This window comes from Papilio machaon, chromosome 17 (assembly GCF_912999745.1).
Source record: "Papilio machaon chromosome 17, ilPapMach1.1, whole genome shotgun sequence".
NCBI classification, from domain to species: domain Eukaryota; kingdom Metazoa; phylum Arthropoda; class Insecta; order Lepidoptera; family Papilionidae; genus Papilio; species Papilio machaon.
In genome coordinates this window covers 4,008,336-4,036,040 of record NC_060002.1, presented here as the reverse complement: position 1 = coordinate 4,036,040, position 27,705 = coordinate 4,008,336, and the positions used below count along the sequence as shown (strand labels likewise).

At 33.5% G+C, this 27,705-nt stretch overlaps 3 protein-coding genes across 3 annotated transcripts; 2 read left to right on the top strand and 1 right to left on the bottom strand.

The window, feature by feature from the left end:
- Window positions 1-823: 823 nt before the first annotated feature.
- On the top strand, window positions 824-5,646 carry LOC106721505 (senecionine N-oxygenase). The gene is made up of 8 exons (XM_045681842.1): window positions 824-919; window positions 1,142-1,280; window positions 1,529-1,700; window positions 1,967-2,242; window positions 2,343-2,506; window positions 2,584-2,727; window positions 2,838-3,058; window positions 5,320-5,646. Exons 1-7 carry the CDS (start codon window positions 903-905, stop codon window positions 3,042-3,044), a joined length of 1,119 nt encoding a protein of 372 aa, XP_045537798.1. The 5' UTR covers window positions 824-902; the 3' UTR covers window positions 3,045-3,058; window positions 5,320-5,646.
- A 1,204-nt stretch (window positions 5,647-6,850) lies between these two features.
- LOC106721507 (senecionine N-oxygenase) lies at window positions 6,851-15,250 on the bottom strand. The gene is made up of 8 exons (XM_045681818.1): window positions 15,049-15,250; window positions 11,364-11,563; window positions 9,792-9,930; window positions 9,040-9,211; window positions 8,397-8,669; window positions 8,061-8,221; window positions 7,692-7,835; window positions 6,851-7,326 (listed from the first exon to the last, which is right to left on the bottom strand). Exons 1-8 carry the CDS (start codon window positions 15,127-15,129, stop codon window positions 7,123-7,125), a joined length of 1,374 nt encoding a protein of 457 aa, XP_045537774.1. The 5' UTR covers window positions 15,130-15,250; the 3' UTR covers window positions 6,851-7,122.
- Window positions 15,251-17,468: 2,218 nt separating this feature from the next.
- LOC106721679 (helicase SKI2W) lies at window positions 17,469-26,966 on the top strand. Its single transcript, XM_045682043.1, has 21 exons — window positions 17,469-17,595; window positions 17,663-17,836; window positions 18,043-18,298; window positions 18,531-18,701; window positions 19,132-19,436; window positions 19,906-20,018; window positions 20,469-20,700; window positions 20,967-21,150; window positions 21,238-21,375; window positions 21,462-21,576; window positions 21,682-21,808; window positions 21,875-21,979; window positions 22,248-22,404; window positions 23,236-23,380; window positions 23,852-24,174; window positions 24,416-24,544; window positions 24,623-24,755; window positions 25,186-25,360; window positions 25,722-26,165; window positions 26,250-26,402; window positions 26,564-26,966. The coding sequence occupies exons 1-21, from the start codon at window positions 17,557-17,559 to the stop codon at window positions 26,708-26,710; spliced, it is 3,765 nt and encodes a 1,254-aa protein (XP_045537999.1). The 5' UTR covers window positions 17,469-17,556; the 3' UTR covers window positions 26,711-26,966.
- Window positions 26,967-27,705: the final 739 nt, after the last annotated feature.

Sequence of the window (27,705 nt, the reverse complement as noted above, 5' to 3'; positions counted from 1 at the left end):
AATCAAAAGTAAAACCGAGAGAGTTTTTAGACAATACTTTACATGATGTAGTTGTCACTAAACAATTACAGTATCGTGGTAACAAAACAAACATGCACTTATATCAACGCTACATGTATAATATTAGTTATTTAAAATATCTAATTAAAATTAAATCCATTGATTAAGATTTTGAGGTGTTATTGCGACCACAAACAATATAATTGATTTTGACATTCCTGTCAAAGACGGTTTTGAGGTTTGCTGATTACAGAGTAAAGAAAATGTGTTGTAACTAAGAAAATTACTTTAAAATACTTTTTTGGTACCGTATATTTTAATACAGTATAAAGATATAAAAAAATGAGACATTCATGAAAACAAAAATAAGTATGCGATTTAAATCTATGATTATTTTTCAATCCATGATTGATCGTGTTTTAAAAAGCGCCTAGCAAAAGTAAAGAGCAATAAATAGTAAGACAAAAATATATCGGAGAATTAAATTTTTTATCGCCAAATTAGATTATTAGAATGCGACATACACAGACTTATAAACCATCTTAACTTTATATGATGCCATTGTCAATACTCGTACCCAACGAATTTTGACTTCTTATCTAGAACTAAAACAACATATTTTCTGTAGTCTGAAGAGATTAGAAGTGTTTAGGAGACGACATGATAAAATTTTTAAGATTTTTTAATTAAGATTACCGATATAATTTTTTTTCCAGGCCAGATCAACTAGTCCACGCGTCTGTATCATTGGCGCAGGCATAGCAGGTCTTACTTCTTCTAAATATTTAAAAGATGAAGGAATAAACTTCACCGTTCTCGAATCAACCAGATACATTGGTGGTACGTGGAGATATGACCCCAGGGTGGGAAAGGATGAGAACGGCTTACCGTTGCACACAAGCATGTATATGCATTTAAGGTAAAAGATTAAGGTTTATTGGAAAAAAGTGTTATTTGCAGATCACTTAGGTAAACGTGATAATATACGGTAAATAACAGATTGGGGAAAAAAATTTAACAAAGTATAGTGTACTTGCTAACATTCCACAATCAGTTACATGCGCAAGGCATTCTTTCGACTTTCACTGGTACAACAAAGTTAATACGTTGAGGAAAACTCATTTTTCAATTTCAATCACAGAACAAACTTACCAAAACCAACAATGGAACTGCGTGGTTTTCCTGTACCAAGAGAAATGCAATCCTTCCCAAGCTGGAACGTATATTATGAATACATAAAGGCTTATGCGGCGCATTTTAATTTATACAAACACATAAAGGTAATGGAAAGTATCTTTAAACATTCCGTCACATATTGCACGAGACCTTATGCTTTTCGTTAATATCGCTATGTCGCATTATAATAGCAGTGTAGCCTAACTAAACCTAACCTTGAAACAAGGAGTTATTGAATTGGGGAGCACGCAATTGATAATTAAACATTTAAGAAATCAGCCACTAAGGACTTTTTGGCCGTATAGCTCTCCACAGAACTTATAAAATATATAAACTTGTAATTTATCTACAGTTTTTGCACTACGTAACATCAGTGAAAAGGGTAGGGAATGTGTGGAAAGTGAAACACAGACATATTCTAAAAGGCGAGGTGTTCGAGGAGGAATACGACTTTGTTATAGTTGGGACAGGCCATTTCAGTAAACCAAATATGCCGGAAATTCTACATGAAAAACTTTTTAAAGGTAAGTTTTCTTTCAATAAAAAAGTTCTGGCACGTAAGTCTAGCTTGAACGGGTTAATACAACCTTATACTATACATAAAATAGACCTGTGCTCTTCGTTTAGTTGATTTAGTACTTCATGTAGTAAGTTGACGCTGACTCTATTCTCTACCTTTTGGCTCCACTAATTTTCTCCACTGCACAAGACTAGTAACGGACCCTGAGTTCTGTAAGAGTCGTGACAAAAGTTGATAAGGATAATAGTATAATTTTAAGTTTATTTACAGGAACAATAATCCACAGCCACGACTACAGAGTACCCGATGTGTTCACCAACCGTCATGTCCTGGTAGTCGGTGCGGGTCCTTCTGGAATGGACATCGCTCTAGATGTAGCAAAATATTCGAAGTCCCTTGTCCATAGCCACCATTCTAAGGTGAACTTTAGAACGAAGTTCCCGGACCACTACATCAGGAAGCCCGACATCAAAGAATTTAACGAAACCGGAGTTATTTTTGTTGATGGTACCTATGAAGAAATTGATGATGTTATATATTGTACTGGTAATATTTTTTTACTTTTTGCCTTCTTAATTAAAAAAAATATATGGCGCTGAATTTTTTATACGTACGTATATATAAAACATCACATTATGTGTTTTAGGATATGAATACGACTATCCATTTCTGGACAAATCATGTGGCCTAGTGATCGACAAGCACAGTGTAATCCCCCTGCACAAATACATGGTGAACATAAATGAACCAAGCATGGTGATAATGGGACTGGTTATACGGGCGTGTCTTGTAGTCGCTATAGACGCACAGGTAACTACTTCTATATTTATGTAATAAAATTAATTGTAATTTTTGACTTCTAACAGTCTTTTTGTCTTGTATTTCAGGCCCGTTATGCAACAGCCTTGATAAAAGGAAATTTCACCCTACCTTCTAAAGAAGAAATGATGAGTGAATGGCAAAGGCAGGCTGACATAATTCGTTCTAAGGGACGACCAATATCTGACATACATTTCTTGGCAGAGAAAGAGGTTATTTTTATACAAGTTGTTTTAATAAACAGATATAGATTTAAATATGTTCAAAAAGTTAAAATTAATCGCAAATTTCCATTGTAAATCTTTGAAACTTGTGGTTTCAGGACCAATACTACGAAGAAATGTCTGAAGAATCGGGGATCGATCGAGTTCCTCCTGTCATGTTTAAAATACGTACGATGGACACCGAAGCTAAGCTCGAAAACCTCTACACTTACAGGAACTATGTATACGAAGTCATAGACAGGAATACATTCACAAGGCGCCTGGAGACTGAAACGAAAACCGCGAACAACAGTGCCTTACCTTAATTTATATTACAAATGTGAGTTCTAATAAAACATTCATCGGTATTTAATTTCACTTTCTATTATACTTGAGACGTTTTTGTTTTAAGACGAAAGGCTTTGACGAAATCTTATTAATAATGTGCAAAATAAAACCAGAGAAAAACATTTTTTGTTTTATTTTTACGTGTTATTGTTAACCTAATCTTTGCTTTCATTTACTCTGTTTTCATCAAGTCTATGACACGGTAATAATAATACCGTGAGTGAGAGAGATACAGTTATACACAATTCCTGTGACGTGACAAAGACAGGGATAACTATCTTCCGTCCCTTTCTGCGTACCAGGGTTTGGGCTTTGTTTGGAACAAAGGTTGTCCCCTACTAACAACCTAGGTTGTCCCTAACAAAGTTTGACATTCGTGCTATTTTTCGAAAATTGTGAGTACTTAGTGGCTGTAATTGTGCAAAAATATTTTGATATTACAGTTTTAGTGAGATCAAGTGTATAAAACATGGTATACTGCTGTAATGTTGGTTGTAAAAGCCGTAGTCAGCGAAAAGAGAAAAACATAACCTTTCAATCGTAAGTACTGAAACTACGCACTTATTCACATGTATTCATACAAAATAAGGAAGAAAATACAAACTAGTTGTTCTTTACAGTCTTTGTAATAACTAATATGTTAAAATACGGGTAAAATCAGCTAAAATAAAATAGTATTTTTCGAACATTATGCGCCCAAACGCAGATGTCATTTGTGTCAAATAATATACTGTAGATCTGGGAAACAAGCGGCCATATTAAACTTCTTTTCAAATTGGTTGGTTATTACCCGTAAAAATAATACCACCATCTTGTTGTAAAAATTACCCTGAATTTAGGGGAAATAAATTATAGTATGTATAATGTATATAAATGAAACAATTCACATTTTTTATACTATTTTCAACAGATTTCAAAAGGAGTTTTTAATTCTGGTATATGCTGTGTTTTTAAATATTTGATACTTTCTTATCCCGTTGATTTTAAAGAGTATGCTTTTTAATTTGTCCCATGTAAATTTTGTTTGTTAGAAATTACAATCAAAATAATTTAATATTTAGTAGTTTTACATGTAGTGTTCACTGTAATGATATACAGAGTACATAATTTAAAATTATATGACTATAATATTGGTATGTTTTTTGTAGCTTTTTATGAAGACTTAGGGCTTCGTGCATATCGAAGAAAAATAGGACATCGTTTGAATGCTCGTCTAATGGACCTAAGACTGAAGAGATGCCGCGCTTTGTTGAAGCGGTACGCGGGAAAAAAGTATCGGGAAATTCTTTTTTTGGAGTCACTCAAGACATCCTTGATTAAGGCAGCCGCCGATATTGACATGGACCTCGTTCGTGCTGTGATAGACGACTGGCCGAGCAGATTGAAGGCCTGTATTCAAAATCACGGATGTCATTTTGAATAAACTTTAGTGTCATAAGAATCTATGTTTTGTTAAGTTCATTTTGGTATATAAATGGTCACATAATGAATAAACTTGTTTCAATTATTTTATATTAAACATGTGACAGAATTTATGACCTGACTAAGTATTACTAAAAAAATCTGTTTACGTAATCTTAGTCACATAAACAAAAATTACGCATTGTTTTTATATTTATTACGTTTATTAATTACAATATAATTGGGAATATATAAATTGGTTTATATTAAATTATATCGTAATTATTCATTTTCGGGACAAAACAAATAACTGGTAACCCCAATCCTTTTACATATATATAGGTATAGTCTATAGTACTCTCTATCTGTCCCTTACGGGTGAACGCGCATGCCATATCTATATAATTCTTCATCTGAGGTTTTCATACTTTTCAGTCAATGTCAATGCCAATGTCAATTGTCATTGTCAAATGTAAGTCAATGTCAAGTGTCAAGTACTGTAAAAGGTGTAAAAGTAGGTTTATAAACAAAATTTATTTTTTATTTGCCTGGCTTAGATTTTTAATTTGTTTTCTTTCTCATTTATGTAGATTGGTTTAATTGGTCTAAGCTCTAGGTCGCTCACAATCTTATTTCGACTTCGTGTTGTGTGCATTTTCTTTATTCCGCGCGGACGAAGTTGCGGGTAAAAGCTCCTAAAAAGTTCCTATGTTCGTCTCCTAGTTCTAAGCTACATACCCATCAATTTTCAGCTAAATCAGTAGCTTCGGAGTCTATTCAATGCAAACAAACAATCAAATCTTTCCTCTTTATAATATTACTTTAGATAAATTTCTTTACTTTTGTTTCCAGGATCTAATACAAAGAACTGAGTGATGAATCGGGCATAGACCGAGTGCCCACTGTCATGTCTAAACTACGAAATGTAAACAATGCAACAAAACTGGAAAACTTATTTACATACAGAGACTATATTTATGAATTGATTGATGATAAATCGTTTAGAAGAATTGAACGTTCAAAAATGCGTGAAAAATTAGATGGCAAGATGGCTTAAAATGTTTTGTTTGTTGTGGATGATGGTTAGTAATCACGTAGTTTAATAGTCCACTATTAGTGGAACTACTAGTAGAGTATTAAACTAAAATATTTTATTTATTTATTGAACATAAATTTAACAATAAAACTGACACGTATTCTGATAAAAATACATATTTATTTGACTTGCCGATATACATTGCTACAGGCAAAAAATAGTTTCAGTAGTTTTTGAGTTTTTAGTGATCAAGCTGTCAAAATATTTTTAATATAATAGTAGAATAAAACTAGTCTTAAAGTGATATTTATTTTTTTACTTTATGTTGTATTTAAGTAAAAATGGGTATTAATTCTTGATAATTACTGATAGTGTTTAAATTACACGATATTTTTTTTTTGTTGTTTTATCTAATTATTGTTTAGTGGTCATTTAAATTTATCATTAAACTCTTCTTTATAATATGCATTTACATTTTTATTATGTTTTGACACTTTTAAGCCGTTTTATAGTTAAATAATATTTGTTTTAACAAAATAACTTACCTTTACATTGTGGCATTTATATTATCCTCTTCTGAAACATATTATATATTTTGTTATTTAATATTAAAGTATTAATGAGCGTCTATTTATGTCTATTTTTTTACATAAAATAATATATAGGTTTATTAGGTTAATTATTAAAAGATAAATTTATTAGAAATAGTTTTTATTGACTATTAAAATACATCTAGTGGTAACACTAAACAGCACAGATTACACAAAATTGTCCAATCATTTTGTCAATTCATGACATTATGTTTATTTATACGTCACTTGGTCATAGAGAGCTTTTATTGTTTTATTATATGTTAATAAATTAAAAATTTAAACACATACAAAATTATATTTTTAAGCATAATTAAATTTTTAAACATTTTACGATTGGTTTTACACACCTCATAACACAGTGGCACTACTTAATAGTTCTAGAGCGATAAACCAATGGTAACCCATCAACAAAACCATCGGCGTATCTCTTCCGACCACAAAAACCCGACTGATTTGAGGCTCTAATGGATGAAATAGCGCCATCTATTGGCTGCTTTTTAAAACAAAGATTTTAGATTTTTCAATTTAAATTAAATAATCTCTAATATTTTATGTAATACTTTCTTATTTTAGAAGATACTCGAATAACCCAAAGAAATATTTAGCAATTTAAAAAAAGTTATGACGAGTGAGAGTCGAACTTGTTTTTCAATAATTTCATATACAGGGGATGTAACAGACATCCCCTGTATATGTTTTGTTCCGAATGAAACCTCACTCGTTAAAATTGATTCAGTCGTTTATGCTCTTGTCACAATAGAATTTACATAAAAACAAACCGGCATACACAAAAAAAAACTGACATACGCGCGAAAAACATTATCCCCTTTGTCAGTCGGGTATGTGCAATGATATAAACGTGGAATTCCACTGCCATGACAATTTTATTGACATATTTTTGCTGTGTTTTTTTAATATAAAATAAGAATATTGGCAATATGTAACTATACAAATCTCACGGCAGTCAAAACCCAAACTAAGTTCCGCCTTATTATCTCAGATCCGATAAATTTAGTTACACAATTCTTATAATTCAATGTTGCAAGTGTCTTCTGGTCTTGGGTTGTATTTTCTATCGTATGTGCAATCGTCTAAGATCTGATAATCGTAGTCTCTGTAATTAAGGAGGTCCTCCAGTCGATTGACAGCGTTGAAGTCCCGCATTGCTTTGAGTACGGGCGGCGCGCGAACCACACCCGCCTCGCATGTCAGGTTTGCGAAGTAATAGTCCTACACCAGACAATATTACATGCCACATACATTCCTAAATGTTCAATAACATGCCACAAACATGCGTATAGTGGAAAGAAAACTAAGTTCCTTAATAAGGAAATGATTAATCGTTTGTTTATGAGACCAACTGTATAAAACATATTGTTAACTCTGTTTTGTCAAAATCTGGATTTTGGTCTCAAAAACCAACGATAAATGATGTAGTGTTTAAGTACTCTAGACAAGGAAGTCACTATGACGCCATTGTCGTACACAAGTATATTAACAAAAGCGCCACTGAGCCCCCAAGCGAGATTATCTTTCATATGAAAAAAATCGTAACGACTTGGATTGTACTAAGAATTCTGTTAGGTATTTCTTACCATATCATCACCAACGCAGTTGACGTCTATAATCTTCAAGTTTTTGGTGCGCAGAGAGCGCACGTGATCCAACCAAATCCTCAGCATGCTCTGCTGAGGCGGCAGCTCGAATAGGCCGCCGGCGAGCGCCGCCGCGTACTGCGCCTGATGCACAAATATTAAAAAACCTCCTATATAAATATTCAGCTACAAATAGTGCACCATGTTTAGAACACGAGATAGAAGGACATAACTAAATTCACTGATATCCAAAGAAATTAAGGCTCCCATGAAAAAAAACATGCAAAAAGCAAATGCCGGTCTTTGCCATTTCCGAAAGCTTATCAATTTGTACTATTAACAATTTTATTAATATTTTCCAACAATCACCTGAGCATCCATTACTCGCGTGATAACCTTGCCTACTACACCAAGGAAAGTCATAGTGGGATGCCTGATGTTGACTATTTGCTGGTACAGAGGCAGCACGAACTTGCCCGACACCGTCAGCCCCGCGCTCTCGTCCACAAACGAATGGTTATACTCATACCCTGGAAGACGAAACATCTCAAAGAACGCAAAATATAGACACATACGCCGTAACTACTATATTATCTACGGTTTAGACTTGAGCGTTTTAGGCGCGGACAGAGTCGCGGACAAATGCTGTATGGAATATAATCAGTTGAAAAACAGACATAATATCTGTAAAAATTAAAAACATACCAGTGCAAAGTATGACGTCATCGATATCCTCGAAGGAGCCATCTTGGAAAATAACGCCATCTGTCGTGAAGAGGTTTATATCTGGCTTCTTGACATAGTTGCCAGGGAACTTGGGCTGGTTGTAAGTGAGATGATGGCTGTGGACCAGCTTGGCGGTGACGTTGGATAAATGCGTAGCGAGGTCGAGGCCGGATGCGCCTGCGCCAACAACCATCACCTTACGACCTCGGAACGTCTCAGGATCCTTGTAGTCGTGACTGTGCATTATGTTACCTGGTATATAGATTTGATTATAAGGAAGGAAAAAGGTAAAGTAAATATATGAAAGAGATTTTGCCTCATCAGATTATCTTTAACGCTAAGGTTCTCACAATCATTTAAGTAGTTCTTTAGTATAAACAACAATCTTCGGTTTTTTTATTGAATTTCAAACGATTTTCTTAGAATAATTCTAGTGTGATATAAGAAAAATTCAATTTTTTTTATAATAAATTTAAAAGTGACAGAAGTTTAAAAAAACCACGTCACGCGCATAAACTATGCGATGTTTTGATATACGACAAAAAAATCACTGAAAGGGTCAAATAAAATCTCATTGCGACAATCAATGTATTCTTTTACAAGTAACTCTTAGAAAACAAACCTTTGAAACTTTCCTGTCCTTGGAATGTAGGCTTTACTGGGTTGCTGTACTGTCCACTGGCGATGATGAGGAAGTCACAAGCATCAGTGTAACTGTTCTTATCTTCGCTGTTGGTATATGTCAGGTCCCAGTGGTCGTCCGCCCATTTCACTCTGGTCACTAGACTTCGAAACTACAATGTAACAATAAGTAAGTCTATTTTTGCAAAAATGCCTAGACTCCGTAACCATACTTGTAACTAATACTGAGATCTTCATTTGAACTGCGACTTGGTAATTTAGGAAGTTTTCTAATCGTTAAAAAAGCAAATCAGTAGTAACTGTGGCTCGTGGATCATTAAATGACCATATTGTTAACTAGCCACTGCGTTATTTTACCAATACGATAAAAGTTACTCTAATGTATTTAATTTTCAAATAATTGTTTTAACTGTTATGATAAACCGTGTTACGATAAAGACTCTAATGATAGAAAGTTACCGCATTTTACTATTTACTACATTTTTATTACTCTTTAATAGGTTGATATACTATACCTATTCAATTTACAACATTTGCTTGTCAACTTTATAGGGAACAAATTTATTTGTAAATCTGTCTACCGCAGAAATACGGTGCATAGCGTTGTATCTAGTAATTATTTCAAATAGATCTAGAAGTATAATTAAAGGGTATAAGAATTTCAGCAATAGTGAGTGTTAGGATAAATTTAACAAGGTATACTGGTAAGACTGGTATAGTGGTGGTACTTACACGAATATACTTCATGAGATCGAAATGTTTGACAAAACTCTGAAGGTACTTGTAGAAGCAACCGCCTGAAGGGTAGGAAGGTGTATCTTCAGGGAAAGGGAATCCCGCGTATTCCATCGTCTGGCGTGGAGTGTTCGTTCTAAAAAGGAAAAATAAAAATATAATATAGGATTATTAATTCATCTTAAAAGTAATAAATCTGCAGCTTATATAAGTCAACCATGTTCGACGTATAGACTTCATACGTATGTACGACGTATAGACCTTTTAATTTCTTCGCAGATATGTGCAGATTGTATCACACTATTATTATTCCTTAAACGTAAGAAAGTCTTATAAGTCCACAGTGTCAGTGCCCATACGAAATAGATTTTTTTTTTTTGGATTACGACAGCAATGGATCTATTCAATTTAGTATGTGGCTACCAGTAGAAAAATTTTTTTTTTCCTATATTATTACCTTGTTTAAATACAAAAAAGTGTTTTCATTATAAATTATTCCGCAACAGACACACTTAAATATAGAAAACCTCTACTTCATTCAATTAAATATTTATGTATTCAGATATTTTTGTCATAATCGTTTAGAACCGTTTCGCGACATTTCAATGCTCTAAATACATACATTTTAAAAACATCTCTATTTAGATTTAAAGCTCTAGAATCTAGAACAAGCAAAGTTTCTTGAGAGATAATATGTTCAGGTATGTTGGTATTGATTTGATGCCACAGATAATACAAAATACTATATATACTAGTCTATATTTATACGATTAATAAAATTGGAGTTTTTTGTTAATTTTTGGCTATCGGTCCGCAAATGGACGGATTTTTACGGGGCTTTTATTGCAAGGTAGCTTATGTGTACGGGTGCTTAGGTAATTTTTTTTATTCCGAGGGATAAAATAGTCACACTATGTTAATACATATATGGATATATGACATATTTTTTATTATCTTATATGATTACATACTTACATACCACAATAAAGTAGAGTGAATTGCAGATATAAAGAATGTAAGTAACACAGATTCTTTATATGTCGGTTTACTAGTAAAGAGTTAAATGCTACGTGTTACGTCAATTAGTGTCTACACAATTTCATAAGAGATTAGGCAACTGGACTGTATGGCTATTTGAAGCAATAAAGTTCAACGACTTTAAGCTCTCTCTTAATACTTACTCTGTATAGTTCCTAATATGACTAAGTAATTAACATAATTATTTATTAATATTCAATAATTGAATGGTTTATTTTCACCTCTATTCGCCACTCCACTGTGACCGACTGTAGAATAAACGCCTTGCTTTGGCTTTTTTTTTATTTGCAGTGTATGAGGTGTCACTTGATTCGTATCTTTCGACGAATTATTATAAAATTATCAAAAGATAAATCAGTCGGACTTATTTTTAATAATTACTATGGTTTGTAAACATCTTAACTTGGCTCGGAACATTGCGCGATTCGCTGCACCCACAATTGAGGTGTAGCAAAGCGTTATGGGATTCGAGAGGGAAGTTGCAGCACATATCTGACATTGAGTCCCAATAAAGATGGAAAAGGCCAATACCTTAGTTTCTTATACATGCTGGTAAACAGCGGCAGGCCATCTTCATCGGTGCCGACGTGGGGGTCGAACCGCCACGTGCCGCCAATGTGCCGCGACGCCTCGTACACGGTGAAGTTGACTTCATACTCCTGCAGGTACCTAGCCGCCGCCAGACCGGAATACCCCGCTCCTATCACACACGCATGCTTCGCTACCACTGCCTGAAACAATGAAATAAATGAAATTTTACAACTATTGATCAACAAGTAAATTGTTGTATCAAGTTATATTTGAAAAAATTGTTTTTGTGGTCCATTTAACTTCCTTCTTTATTTATTTATAAACATTTGTTTTTTTCAAAATCGCATCTTTTATGTGCGTTGCCAATGTATTATTAATCGCTGACGGTAAGTAGCCAGCCTCGGTTCCAGGATTAACCTTTGAGGGCTTCAAGTATCTCATTTGTGGAGAGAGAATTGGCTGTACTTATTTCTCCTTGTTTCTCTCTCAATGTATTTATAAATTTTTTGAGAATTAGTTATTTTATTTCATAGTGGCAAGTATATAACTCAAAAATTAGCCCGTGAAATTATTTGAAATCAATCGTGCCGGATTGTACCGTGTAAAATTGAAAAATAACAACCTTTACAAATTTATTTATACTTATATTCCAATATACGTGGGCTACTACAAAAATTTAATGTGGAAGTTATATTTCTTGGGCATATAGATAATTAAAAAAAAAATATCGTCTTGTTACTGGTGATAAAAACCATATTACAAAATTTTTAATGAGTACACCTCCATGTGTTGGTATTCATATGATTATAAATAGAATCTAGATAGTTCTGAGGCAATGTTATTCAGTCATTAATTACTAAATGCGTTGTATCAGACAACTCTATTAATGTATTATTATTGCAGTATCTACATTAAATCTTGATATATTTATTGAAAAAGAAATCAATGAAGCAAACAATTTCTAATATCTTTGATATAATCGCAAAAGATTATGTATAAAAATGAGTTGTGTAAAAAGGGATAAAGAAACAAAGAAAGAACGGAGATCTTTGAACTGGTATAAAAAGTAAATGTACCTTTTAATATAGTTTTTGCCCTATAATAATAAAGTCAACAAACTATTGATGGTTTGGTATGTGTACAATGTTTGTGCGTATAATTAGGGTATATTCACATGCGAAGGGCCAATGTAGAGTAGTGACAATGCTATGACAATGAAACTCAATTAAGATGCTTAGTATGTCTCTATTACGAGTATTCTATCTAATGTTTATCTTTCTGTTTAAAAAAGTTCTTGAAAACTAGGTACTTGAAATATATACCAAATAATTATGAACATTTTGTCCCGTAATTCATTTCGAAATACGCAAACAACCTACGAAGGTTTTGCGACGCTTCGTGGATCACGGATCTCAGACCCACAGATATATATAACACGTCCAAATCCATTCGATTATTTTCAGACCTTTTAAACTAAAAAATATACGAGTTTTTTTAACTAATTACATAAAAATATACAGAAAACTAACATATAAAATGTTTATAACTATATTATTTCTTCACTCTAGTGGAAAAATCGTAATGTAGCTTCTAACATTTACACATCATGCAATCAATTGCATAAACTTGCAAATGGTTTACGTTTACAGAATAATAGTCTATAATGTAAAGTTAAGAAAGCGAAAGTCGTGTGTAAGCCAACTTTGCATCAGCTGTCGGAGACATAGAAAATACTCTTCATACATTATGTACGTAAGTAAATATACACTTATTTATATTTCATAAGATGAGCACTAAAATTTATGAATAATTGTAATTGGTTATGCTTGACTCACGGTTTGTCAGGTCAAGGTACTGTAATAATAAATTACTATAAAATTTCCAAAAAAAGGATGTCAATTTGCATAATCTCTGTGCCTCTGCCCACTTTAGTAGACTAATAAAAACAGAAAGATCAATATCTTATTTATTAGCTGTATTTTTATAGTTGTTTGTGAATTTTTTTCTGTGTTTAGTGTTGATCAGATTTTAATTAAACTGCGATGATTTTAGGCCTAAAACATTATTTTAATTCTCTAGTTACTATTTTTTTGTTTATTTTATGTTCTATTTCAACTGTCAACATCATAAGGTCTTTACTATTTACGATTATTGAATTTTAATTAAATTACAAGTAATAGGTACTTTAATATAATTCCCAAGGATAACACAGTCACTTTTGTAATATACAATATTATTATGGACAGATAATTACAAACTACGAATAGAATGGGCACTTGAGTAGGAAATACGGACGTTCACTTCAAACTCAAGGTACGATTAGTACTAAATAACTGTTTTGTAAAACTTTAGTACTTCCCAGATTTTAGGCCTATATTTACACATTTTATACTTTACAAATATTTATAATCAGACCATAATGGTGTACTTTATAATTCTTACGTCATATTATTCGATGTCAAATATTTATCTGATCGAATTATGCAAAAATACTTATATATGCATATATATATTATGTATATTAAACTTTACTTAGAGATGAGTTTGCTTATAATCTTGTTTTTTTTTATTTATTTTAGAACCGGATCTAATCTTAATACATAGAGATAATTGTCTATATGCTAATTAAAAGCCTATAATGTAAATAATAAGTAACAATTTAAAGATCATCCTATGACACATAGGTATTGTGTTCATCGTGTTTAAATTATAATGTATAGGAGACAAACCTACACAGGCTATACGAGTGCTGTCAAGGACTGCTTATATCGTAATAGCAGCATTTTACCATAAACAACACATTAATATGCCATTGAACACCCCGTTGTTACTTTCGACCATGACACGGCTGCCCAACTGAGCAAAATCTTCGCCGAACAATAATTACTTGATGTGAGAAATAAGTTGATGACAATGCGTGAGATAATAAAAAGAATTTAGATTAAAAAATTGAAAATAATAGGTACCCCAGAATTTATAAAAAAACACTCCACGTCTTCGTAACCATTTTTTTTTTCTTTAATTCTCATCTTGGTAATTTATCCACTACTCGTATTTTACTCTATTGTCTTTGAAATACGGAAATAAATTTAATACATGTTTTTTAAATGCCATATTTATAATTGCCTAGTGCCTATGGTATTTATGGCGCGAACTAGCACGTGCAGTCAGCACAGGCACAGTCCTACAAACATGGTGCGAGTCGCCGTTTGCTTCCCGTTTTGCCGCCGAGTGCATTTTTCGCGCTTCAATCATCGCACGCGCACTTTGTCAACCGTAAAGATTCATAATAAAAAAAATCCTAGCTAAGATATTTAACACTAGAAGTTTGGCTCGCCATTATAAAAGTATGAATTGTTTTATGTATAAACTTTTACTTTCAATTAATTTCTTTTGTATGAATTTTTATTTCATTATGTAACTATTCTGCAGAAACCATTTCAGAACATTAATATTTAATAATATTATTAGTAAGTTATTTATTAAATGAATGTTTTAAATAATTATACCAACAATATCAATTTTTATATCAACTTCTCGAAATTTAATATTGTTAGTGTACTTAAAAAGTAAATAAATAGATTATTTTGTAATAAAGTAATAAAAAATAGACATTTTATTATTTCCTTTATTTTAAAAGTTACTGTTTAAATAATATAAACAAATATCGATAAATAAATCGTACCTCTGATTGACCGTTAGTAGATTTTAGCGCCAAATTCGTCAAACACAAAACTGTCACATATGACCACAGATAACGAGTCATTATTAACGAATTAGAACAATTTTTATTTGTAACGTAATTTACTATTAAGTTCGTTGTAGCAGACGCCACCGATGGTCTGCCTTCGTTTGAAGACACGACGAGATTGAAGCGAGCAAGGGACCAACCAGTTTGCAGCCTTCGTATCGAAGGCTTTATGACTCACGTACCTGTCTCGGCTTAACATAATATATAAAACAATATGCTAATGATGCGCTTTTTTTCCTATATATTTAGTAATAGATTAGACTTCCTTAGCCATATATATTTAATAGCCTCCTATTATTTAATAAGATACTATAGTTGCACAAGATTTATTTTTAAACGTGCGCTTACAGTACTTAAAGTTATGTTATAAGTACAATGTACTTATAACATAACTTTAATACACGAGTATCACTTAAACGACTGAAACTAATGCATGTAGAATAAGTTATATAGGTATTAGTGACTGTAGGTTCAATCTCCTTGTCACACACCGAACATAAACCAAATGAAAGTAACAAAATAGAGGTGTGTGTAAAGGACTTACGTTACATAATATTTTGTATGTACTTACTACATATAAATATTAAATACGTCATAACTTCCTGCAAAACGTAAACGCTCACTTTTACTTTTTCCATTGCGTGTAAATAACAAATTGTATTAAATAATACAAGAACATAAAATACTTACTAAATATTTCTTTGTAAAAGTTCTTGTTGCAAGTAGGAACAATACCTGTTTGCGAATTTAAGAAAGAAAAAAGCTTCATGCGTATGTTTTTGAACGAACTTTTTTTATTATTGGGAAAATAAAATGCGACTCTCGAAACGCAAATGCACTTTGTTGGTTTATAACGTCAGATTATGCTTTCTGTTTTAAAGAAATCCAAACCCGTATTATCTTGACGGGTCATTTATATTTTTATATGAATAACATGAGATACGATAATAGAAACATCTATAAAATTAACCAATGTTTATTTGAAATTCATTAATTTTCAATCAAAAATCCATTTCATTAAAACGATGGATATACCCACGTTATTATCGCCGTGTTAAATATGTTAATGAGAGATGTCTCTACTTAGTATAACAAGCGTATTAAGGTAATAAGGTCGTGAGAGATACCATAATCTTGATTTCTTCTAAAACAAACTAAAAGTACCTCAATGCGGGTTTGTGCATTTGCATAAATTGTGTATAAGTATGTGTCTATTCGTTGGTGGAATCATCATATCGAGTTAGTTAATTTGTACTCTTACTACTTTTTCACAACTTTTTAAGGAATAACGTCTTAATACAGAGTTTGTAGAAAGCCAAAAGCGTTATTCCATAGTCATACCACATAGCCGACTACTCTCAAATTACTTAAGCTCCCTCATAAAATGAGATCGAACCCAAATAAAATATGGTGCAATTTCGTTTCTTAGGAATCCAATTCCATTGGGTCGTTTTAGCGAGCCATTAGCATACACACTCACTTCTGGTCCGTATGCCTATATCAGTATTTTTAAAATAATAAGCGGATACGATATTCAAGTAAGGTCACATAGAGCAAAAAAAAAGAACTGATTAAGATAATTCACAACATTATTCTCGAATATGGCAAATCAAATATGTTTTAAAACCTATTCAAATATATTAATAGTAAAGAATATAATTCTCGACTTACTCCGTTTAATATTTACTTAAATAATGGTCATGCCTCTTAACAAAAACAAACTTGAAAAAGTTGTTTAAATTACTTAAGTGGAATAAGAAGACGACTAATATCTACCAAAAATCGTAATGTTGTCGTAAAAAGTCGTATGTATTAGAATTTTTTCATATTAGCCAGGCATTGAAAATTGTATATACAATATGATACAATTCTGCGTTTTACATATTGTATTGGTAATAATATAGGTACATATCTAGTTCCAGGCAAAATCGACTTCGCCATTCCATCTTTTCCTTATACGAAAATGTAAGGAATGAGAAGGACTAGAATTTGGCTTACAGTACATACGCTCATCAGACGAACCGTGAAAATACTCCCATAACAGGCTTTTTTTCTGTGCGGTCTTAAGCCTGGGGGATTTTTTTTGGCAGATTACACTGAGTAGCGTATCACATAACAGTAAGTGAAACGCTTCCTTTTCTCATATTTTAAGTGAGTGTTTCAAAATTTTAAATATAATTTGCTGAACTTTACTCATCATATGTATGCTGTAATGGAACAGCACCACATACGGATCATAGTGTGTTGTAAATTTGCAAAAGTTGTCTTAAATAAAAAAGACAAGGCTGTACGGCTTAGTTCCTTTGCCTGCTCTCATGAGCGAATAGTAAAAACAACAACAACAGCAAAAGTTGTCAGTGTCAATGTCATCTTTTAAAAACATTGAAAGAAATGTGTGTTTAATTTAATACTCTACAAATAACTTTTTCAATTAAATATAGAATGTCGGCTCAGATAGAAAACGAATTTGCTGATTTTAAGGTAAATAAACAATACCGCCAAAAAATCTGGAAAATGAAAAATCTTTTTGACACTCAATTTGTTTCAGATACCACCAATTTTCGACGATTTAAATGATCGTGTGAAAGAATATTTGTTAAAACCTGAAAGACTATCAATACATAAATGGGAAAGATCACAAACACATTGGCACAGAAAAACGGACATTGATTCCTTAATTAAGTTTGAAGATGAAGATATTGGTCTAGATACCACATTAGATGTACGTATAATATATTATATTCTTTTAAAATATTAATTTAATGCTACGGACATTTTAAAATATAAAATAGGTAACAAAATAACCATCTGAAATAAGCTGAATTTTTAAATTCTAAGATTCATTGCTGGATTTCCAAATTAACGTCATTATATTGTAAGGTAGACAATACTCAAGTACCGAATACAAAAAAAATCTATAAACTTTAGATCATCAGAGACCCTATAACTGGAGAGATAGTCGGTTTAGAAGAAGTGAGTATACCGGTGGAAGATGATGATTGCTTGTCTATGGCCCGGGCACCTCTGCCACCAAGTCTTGCAACTAGGGGAACCACAACACAAAACCCTTTTTTACCTGCTGGCTTTGAGGAGGAACTCCAGAAAATGTTGGATGAAGCAACTAAAAGTGGTGAAATCAATATAAACTTGGAAGATGATGAACCTGGAAAGTTTTTAGGAGAAGGTACATTTATGCTACTGTTTTGTGAATAATTTTAATATTACAATTTAACACCTTCACTGCTGCCACTATGATTTTTATGTACTATAGTGAACTAGCAGGCTGAGTTGGTACTGAATGTGTTCAGAGGCATCTTGCAGGAATGGTGGACCTGGTTGTTAGTTAAGTAACTAAAATTAATTTAAATTTCAGTCTCATAAATAACTTTTTTGACTTACCTTTTATTATATTCCAGAAATACTAACGACGCCACCAGGAAGTAATGAAAGTGTTCTTTTTGAAAATGATGGTTTCACTCTATTAAAAAGTGGCAGTACTGGTGAACAAAAATTAGACAAAGAAGATATTGATAAACTTGTGAAAATTAATCTTGAAGAAGTTGTTGATAATAATGTGCATTTAGTAGGTGAGGTTTTATTATCTTACAATTAGACTGAGAAATTATCCTGAGTTTTAGTTAAATTTAAAATAATGAGTCTTGTTAGCACACACAGTTACCAAACATATTCTATTTGTATACATAAAAAGATTCTTACATTAAAGGAAGTAATGCAATCTGCACATATCTGTGAAGAAATTCAGAAGATATGTATGAAGTTGAGTAACAAACACTAGGCCTGAATATTTGACTAAGGCCTTGTTGTCCAGTAGGCTCCAAGCCCCTCAGTGTGGACGTATACGAGCCTGAGACAATACATAAAAATATTTGATGCAAATTTAAATACGAAAATGAGGTTTCCTAAAATTTTTACCTGACTATAAACAATGGATTTATTAGACTAGTTTCTTACTTGAAATCTAATATTACAAACTTCCAAAATATTTTTTTATTGTAGATCTATGGAAAGACGATGATGGAACTGAATCAAAACCTAAAACAGTTCAAAAGCCAAAGAAAATCGATCTAGATATTGATACATCTGAGAGTGATAACTTCTTAGAGAATACTATAATAAAACCTCCGGTAGAACTTCCAGAGATACCAGTACTGAATATAACAAGTTCTAAAGGCAGGATGGCGGTAACATCAACTGATTGGGCAGAAATGATTGATGTTACACTCCCTGTACCAGATTTTAGAGAGAAAATAAGAGATATGGCACACTCGTATCCATTTGAATTGGATAATTTTCAGAAGCAGGTAACTTTTTTAATGTCTATGTGTATTTTTGCCCAAATGGCAGTAGGGTGTAAATTTTCATGATAGTAGGCACGCTGAGCAGAAGAGTACGCCTGTTGGAGACGTGCCTAATCAAATGTGGGGTATTAGTATAAGTATGTTTTGTTGTAATTTTGAAAAGCGAGGTGTCATTCGAACAGTAACAGTTTTTTTAGCTCTTCTAATGCCCTGAGCGAGATTTCTGCGGCGCCTCCTGTAATACCGTGCCTTTTAGAGGGGGGGTTAACAGGGTTATGTAAGACTAGTTAATTTGCAGACCTTTAGCACCCCTATCAGTCCAGTGCTCTGAGTGGTGGCCCAACCGCGCCCTACACTAACGCCGGTCCTGCATTCGAATTTAAGTCTTCTTAATTGCCTAATATTGGGGTTCAGTCAGGCTTAATATGTTTTTTAATGAATCACACTTTTATTTAATAATTTTACTTTAAAGGCTATACTAAAACTGGAGGAAGGTCATCACGTGTTCGTAGCCGCACACACCTCAGCCGGTAAGACTGTTGTAGCGGAGTACGCTATTGCTATGTCCAGGAGAAATTGTACAAGGTAAATACTATTTAACAGTAACAATTATACAATAACATACATTTTAACATCTTACTAATATTATAAATGTGAATGTTTAGATGGATGGATGGATGTTTGAAGGTATCTCCAGAACGGCTCAACGGATTTGGATGAAATTTGGCATGGATATAGAACATAGTCTCAAAGAACACATAGGCTACTAATTAAAATGTTTTTTAATTCCACGCGGACGGAGTCGCGGACAACAGCCAGTATACAATAAACCAAGGATTTCGTTTTGATGATAAAACCTTTAGTTTGAACGGATACAGTTTTACAGAGAGAAAGAAATCCATACTTTTGATTCAAATATTTTGGTACTTAAAAATCTGTATTAATGTTATGATTTGTAACTTAACATCCGCCTTCATAATCCTATATTTACATCAATAAAAAATGAAATAAATACTCCCTAATATTCAATAACAGGGCAATTTACACTTCACCTATCAAGGCGTTATCCAACCAAAAGTACAATGATTTCAACAAAATGTTTGGTGAAGTGGGTTTACTGACCGGGGACCTGCAGATCAATGCGACCGCCTCCTGCCTCGTTATGACCACAGAGATCCTGCGCTCAATGCTCTACTGCGGCTCTGATGTCACCAGAGACTTAGAGTTCGTTATATTTGATGAAGTACATTATATTAATAACGCCGAGGTAATACCAAAACTTGACTATCGCATCATCAAAAATCATAACTTAGGGTCTCCTTTAGCATTCAATTAACAACCCTCATTTACGATATATATAAAACATATCTCTAGGTGTTAAATATGATAATTTGAGTCTTAATTACATTTGATAATTATTTCATTTTTGTATTATACGCAATTTAATCATGTTTTTTTTTTAAATAGTAAATTTCCCCAATGTTTTTAATGTGCAGTATACTTCTTAGCAATTTTAGTATTTACGTTTTTCAGCGTGGTTACGTATGGGAAGAGGTACTTATATTGTTACCTGCGCACGTAAGCATAGTTATGTTAAGTGCAACAGTACCTAATACTCTTCAATTCGCCGACTGGGTGGGACGTACTAAGAAACGGAAAGTATTCGTTGTGTCAACACCGAAGAGACCAGTGCCACTATGCCATTACTTATATACAGGTGCTGTTACATTATAAAGCAGATCACAATACAATAATATGAAAATATTATCACTTATTCTCACATTTGCGATATTTTTTCTTTTAGGTACCGGTGGTAAATCTAAACACGAACGATTCATGATAGTAGATCAGGAAAGTAATTTCCTATTGAGAGGATACAATGAGGCTGTTGCCGCCAAAAAGTCCAGAGAGAATGAATATAAGAAAAGTTTCGGACCAAAAGGTGTGACCAAATTTCTTTGTTACGTCTATCATATACCAGTCTGTACTATACTCTATGGTCTATACAACCTCTTTATTATACAATAGGTACAAAGCAATACATGAACCCGAAAGCTGAACAAACAATGTGGGTGGCGTTCATAGACCATTTGCGGCAATCGGACAAGCTGCCTGTTGTCGCTTTCACACTTTCTAGGAACAGGTAAACACTAAGATATTTCTTACCATAGTGTGACGTCATATCTTATATTGTCTATTCTTGCGTAACTAGCTCCATCTATATATAAACTATTGTTTTTTTTAAAAGGTGCGATCAGAATGCAGAGAATTTAATGTCGGTTGATCTCACTACGGCCAAAGAAAAGGGGCACATTAGGAATTTCTTCCAGAAATGTCTACAGAGACTAAAGAAGCCGGATAGAGTGTTGCCACAGGTATAGATTTATTTCGATTTTTTTTTTAAATTTGTGTTTAAAGTATTAATTTGTGATTTTTTAAAGGTTATCAGAATGCAGAGGGTACTTGAAAATGGTATTGGTGTTCATCACAGCGGTATCCTGCCTTTGTTAAAGGAAATTGTCGAAATGTTATTCCAATCGGGTTTCGTAAGTTGAATGTTTAAATTATTCAAATATTTTCTTAATTTATCAAATACCAGCTGTTGTCCACGACTCCGTCCACGAAATTAAAAAAAAACATTATAAGTAGCCTATGTGCTCTTTCAAACTATGGTCTAAATCTATGCCATGCCAAATTTCATCGAGATCTGTTGAGCCGTTCTGGAGATACCTTCAAACATCCATCCATCCATCCATCCATATTTTGCAGAAGAGATGATCCGCTCTTATTGTTGAATTAAATGTTTTCTATTAGGTTAAAATTCTGTTCGCGACGGAGACATTTGCGATGGGTGTGAACATGCCGGCGCGTACTGTTGTATTCGATGACATAACCAAATTTGACGGCGTTCAGAGTCGCCATCTTATGCCCGCTGAGTACATACAGATGGCGGGACGAGCCGGCAGAAGAGGTAAAACAATAATTTACCTGGACACTCGTACAACTAAATATTTTCGAAAAAAAAAACATTTTTTTTCTCATATAGCACACAACTACAGCTAGAGCTAATAAGAAATAAAAAAAATAAGCTTGTTAAGAAAAGATTCATTTTTTAAATTCAATAACAACTAGCTTTAGTTCGCGAATTCGTTTGCGCGGAATAAAAAAAATTAACATTAACAATACTATGTGATATGTCAGACCGTTACAGAGTTATTGAGCAAATATGGTAAATAAAACTTATTCCAGAACCTATACATTTCCGGGATACAAGGTAGCCTATGTGTTTTCTAAACGGTTCTACCTCACTATCAAATTTAATGCATGCAGCCGTTTTAGAGATACGTAGTAACAAACATCCAACTTTCATATTTATGATATTAGTAAGATTATAAGAAAACAAATTTTTTTTCACTCTATGAATCCCTAACTTCATCATCATCATCACTATGCATCCCCACCGAACGGCTCGGAGCCTACCCTAAGTTAGGGGTGACTAGGACATAGTCAACCACACTGGTCCAGTGCGGGTTGACTTCACACATATTGAATTTCTTCTCAGATATGTGCAGCATCACGATGTTTTCCTTCACCGTAATAACTTCAGATAAATGTACATATGTAAATCGAGAATCGAATAACACATTGGTACATGCCGGGATTCGAACCCAGGACCTGCAGATTACAAATCAAGTGCTTAACCCCTCAGCCACCGACGCTCGATTCCTAACTTGTTTCCGATATATTCCAGAACCTGCAAATATACAAGAATTGTTCTTTTTCTTTCATGTTTATATTACAGGTTTGGACGACACAGGCACTGTCATAATTCTCTGCAAAGAGGAAGTGCCAAATCAAATTAAATTAAAAGAAATGATGTTGGGTACCCCTGAAAAACTTTCTTCTCAGTTCCGTCTTACTTACGCCATGATACTTAGTCTATTGAGGTAATGAACACCAATAATTACAAATGATTGCATATTCGTATGTTTATTAAAAACTAGCTTTTACCCGCGACTTCTTCCGCGCGGAATAAAAAATAGAAAACGGGGTAAAAATTATCCTATGTCCGTTTCCTGGTTCTAAGCTACCTGCCCACCAATTTTCAGTCAAATCGATTCAGCCGTTCTTGAGTTATAAATAGTGTAACTAACACGACTTTCTTTTAATATATAAAATTTAATATATAAAAGAAAGTCGTGTTAGTTACACTATTTATAACTCAAGAACGGCTGAATCGATTTGACTAAAATTGGTGGACAGGTAGCTTAGAACCAGGAAACGGACATAGGATAATTTTTACTCCGTTTTCTATTTTTTATTCCGCGCGGACGAAGTCGCGGGTAAAAGCTAGTATATAGATAGATATAAATTTATCGACGTTTTTATTTCAGTTAATAATTTTATTTTGTTTCCAGAGCCGCAACTGTATCAGTGGAAGGTATGATGCAGCGTTCTTTTAGGGAATTCTATCAGATATGTCAAGCTGATAACCATAGAAAACAACTGGAATTAGCTGAAAAAGAATATAGTCAGAAATGCAGTACGCCATTGCCTGCGCACTTAGCGCCTCTAGCGACGTTTTATGACACTGCCGCGGCTTATATTGACGTCCTTAATGATATCATGCCTATACTTCTCGGACAACCTAAAGTAGCCAAGGAATTAATACCTGGAAAGATCTTAATACTGTCCGCAGGACCTTATATAAATCAACTTGGAATTTATTTGAATAGTTCAGGTAATATAGATTTTTTAATTGTTTAAGGGTCCGTTAATACGGACCCTGACGGAGAGTAGAGCATATGTCTTAAGAAAGACGTGAAATCTTGTTTCAATTGTGTAAAGATAAGTTATCTCGATCTGTGTGAACGGACTCTAATAGGTTACGATTTTAATGAGAAGAGAGAAGAAAAACTCTCTTTCAGTCTGTCACTCTCTGTTTTGTTGGCTTTATAAATTAGTTAATCACATTTTTTCAGGTCCTCGACAAACTCCATATAAAGTGTTGGTCTTGAACACGATCGAACAAGACCCTAATAAGTACAATTTTGATTTGGATGAAAATTGGTACAGGATGCTTAGTTTTACTGCTATGTATGATGGAATAGGTAAGCTATTATGCTAATATAAAAAAAAAACATATATCTCTAAATTTCCATATCATTGTAATTTCTTTTTTAAATTAGGTACTGAAGAAGGCACACTTAATCACTCGATACTCTGCATTGCACCGAAGAACATAATCGCTGTCACCAAAATGACATTAAAAATAGATGCCAGCCGTATCATTCAAGATTGGGACCAGAGACAGATTCCAAGGTGATTTGACAATTTATAAATCATTATATAATTTTATATATAGTTGTATCTGTTCTTTTACAAAGACGGGTGCGGAATATACTCATTTTGACACATGAAAAAAAAAAATACTTGATAAGTAAAATTAAACCTTGTTCCAATCACATAAAGTTCGATTTTATTTGCTACTAAAAACCACAACTTGGTCATCCGAATAAAAAGTAGCCTACAATATGCCCAAGTACATAAGTTACCTTACCGTCAAAGACAAAATCGGTCCAGCCGTTCCTTACATTACATACAAACACTCCAATTTTACTAATATGTATGGATAAAAATCTGATCTCTTCGCAATGGTTTGTGTGAACGGACCCTAAGAGTCTAAAAGACTCTTAGTCACTAAGAGGTTGCTTAAATTACATAAGTATATTTTTAATGTATGGCATGTCAGGTTCAAAGACGCTCCAGTGGGATCTAGTTGCGCGGCCGCGGTGCAGGAACTGTCTCGTTTGTCGCACGCCGTACGCACTGGCGCCAGCGCACTGGAACGTGTCAGTCTCACACAATCACTCTCCATCACTACTGGAGAAGTTCTGCAATCGCTTGACAAGATGAACAAATACAAGGTAAAATTGACCACAAAATAACCTTTTAACTGAAGCACTATTGTATATGACGCATACCGTCTTGACAATAGAGTCGCAAAAAGTGTATCACAACTTACCGTGGATTTCTGAGACGAAATTCTCGTTTAAAACATGTTGTTATCTCTGTTTTTTTCAAAGATAATGACAGGGATGTCGATATGTTTTATGCAGAGATTTCGGTCTCAGAAACCAATAGTTAGATATCAAAATAATCATAGACATATTTTGTTAGTTTTATTAAACACGTTTTGTACCACTGGCTCGTTCTGCGAGTTCGAAAAAACAGAACTGGCAGTGAATGTGTTAATTTATTCTAACAGCAAATATTTTCATTTCACAGGACATGTTAGAATCTCAAAAGAAATCAACTGATATCGCAAACTTTAAAACAGAATTCGCGATAGTTTACGAAAGAAAGCAAGCTGAAAGGAAGCGGGATAAATACAAATTACTATTATCATTTGAAAACTTAGCTTTGTACCCGGATTATCAACGAAGACTGTTGGTGTTACGTGAATTAAATTACATCGACGAACATGATAGTGTCATATTGAAAGGTCGTGTGGCATGTGGCATGGGTACTAACGAACTCATTATATCGGAGCTGGTCTTTCGTAATGTGTTCACTGATAAAAACCCAGCGGAGATAGCGGCTTTGTTAAGTTGTTTTGTATTCCAAGCTAAGACAAATGTCAGCCAGCCTTTGACTGATAAATTAAAAGAAGGTGTTGATGCAATCAAAGCCATCGATGAAGATTTAACATCAATCGAATCTAAATATCTGGTAAGTTTATTTTTTTCAGTCATTATTCAAAAACTAAAGCATCTAATACTTTGATGATTTATAATATTTAATTTACAAAAACAGGTCAGTCAATTTGATGGGCAAGGAGAAAGGTTAAACTTTGGTTTAATTAGAGTTGTATACGAATGGGCCCTCGAGAAACCCTTTGCAGAGATAATGGATTTAACAGATGTGCAAGAAGGCATCATAGTCAGGTGTATTCAACAACTACACGAAGTATGTTTTGTTTAATTTAACACTATCCCACTTTAATTAGAACATTATAATTTTTTGACACATAAAAAAATATTTGTAAAAGTATTACGTCAGATTTTTCAAACTGTATGAGTCATTTTTCTAGGTTCTAACTTCGCCTTAACATTTTTTTTTTTTTTTAGTTGTTGATTGACGTAAAAGACGCCGCTGTTGCAATAGGAGACCCGAAGCTTCAAGCCAAGATGCAAGAAGCGTCTACTGCTATTAAAAGAGATATAGTCTTCGCTGCCAGTTTGTACACAACAGCTAGAGAAACTGTAATATCATAAAGAAGATTTTTTTTTTTAATTTAAATATGTACATATGAAACTGACCATAAAGAAATAATAGCTTTCTAATTTACGATATATAAAACTTTAATTGTCATAGACCAGTATGAGTCCACTTCCACTGGTATAAGAGCGCTCTACACCCTCAATGAATTTTTGCCTATTAATATCTTGATTTGTCTACATCTATGTAATAGATTTGAAATCAGCTTATAAATGTAATCGTCGTACTGAATATGGATACCTATATTACATTTGTAATCATATGTGCTATAAGTTTTTTTTTTTATTTATTGTAAATAATAAAACATCAACTCGTCAAACTACCTGCATCCTGGATCCATACCATGACCACGTAAGTTATAACCAAATAGAGGAATAAAAGAACCTTCCACTGGCCGCCGGATTAATTCTGGCCTCGGGATGGCGAAAGACAATGCCATCGGGCGTAATGCGAATGGGTATTAGCCAACGATGGCATCTGAACTCCCTGACCTCCGTACAGGAACAGGCTTTAAGTAATGGTATTTTGTATCTACAACTAGCTAAAGGGCCTAGGGTAGTACGCGGCTGGGGACCCCCAAGGCCCTGGACAATGAGGGACGTCACAGGTCTGCAATTACACAGTCTTCACATAACCTCGCCAAAAAAAGTGAACGCCGTAGAAATCTCGCCCTAGTCGCTAGCAGAGCTAAAACCGTTTGTGTCTATATTGGTGCTGTTGCGGTTGATAGCGGTGTTGGAAACTCGAATTAATAATATACAATTAACTGTCAGGAACATCAATAGGCGCGTATAATCAAAACGAACTTATATTCTTGTATCATCAACGCCTGAACCACAGTGAGCTTGAGGAGATACTGTCTTCAGGTGGCAACCGGCCATGAAACAGTTGCCAACACTGATTACTCTAATCATTAAGATTAGAAGAATCAACCATATAAAAATGGGAAAAAGAAATATTTCACTTTACAAAATAATTAAGTACATTATAA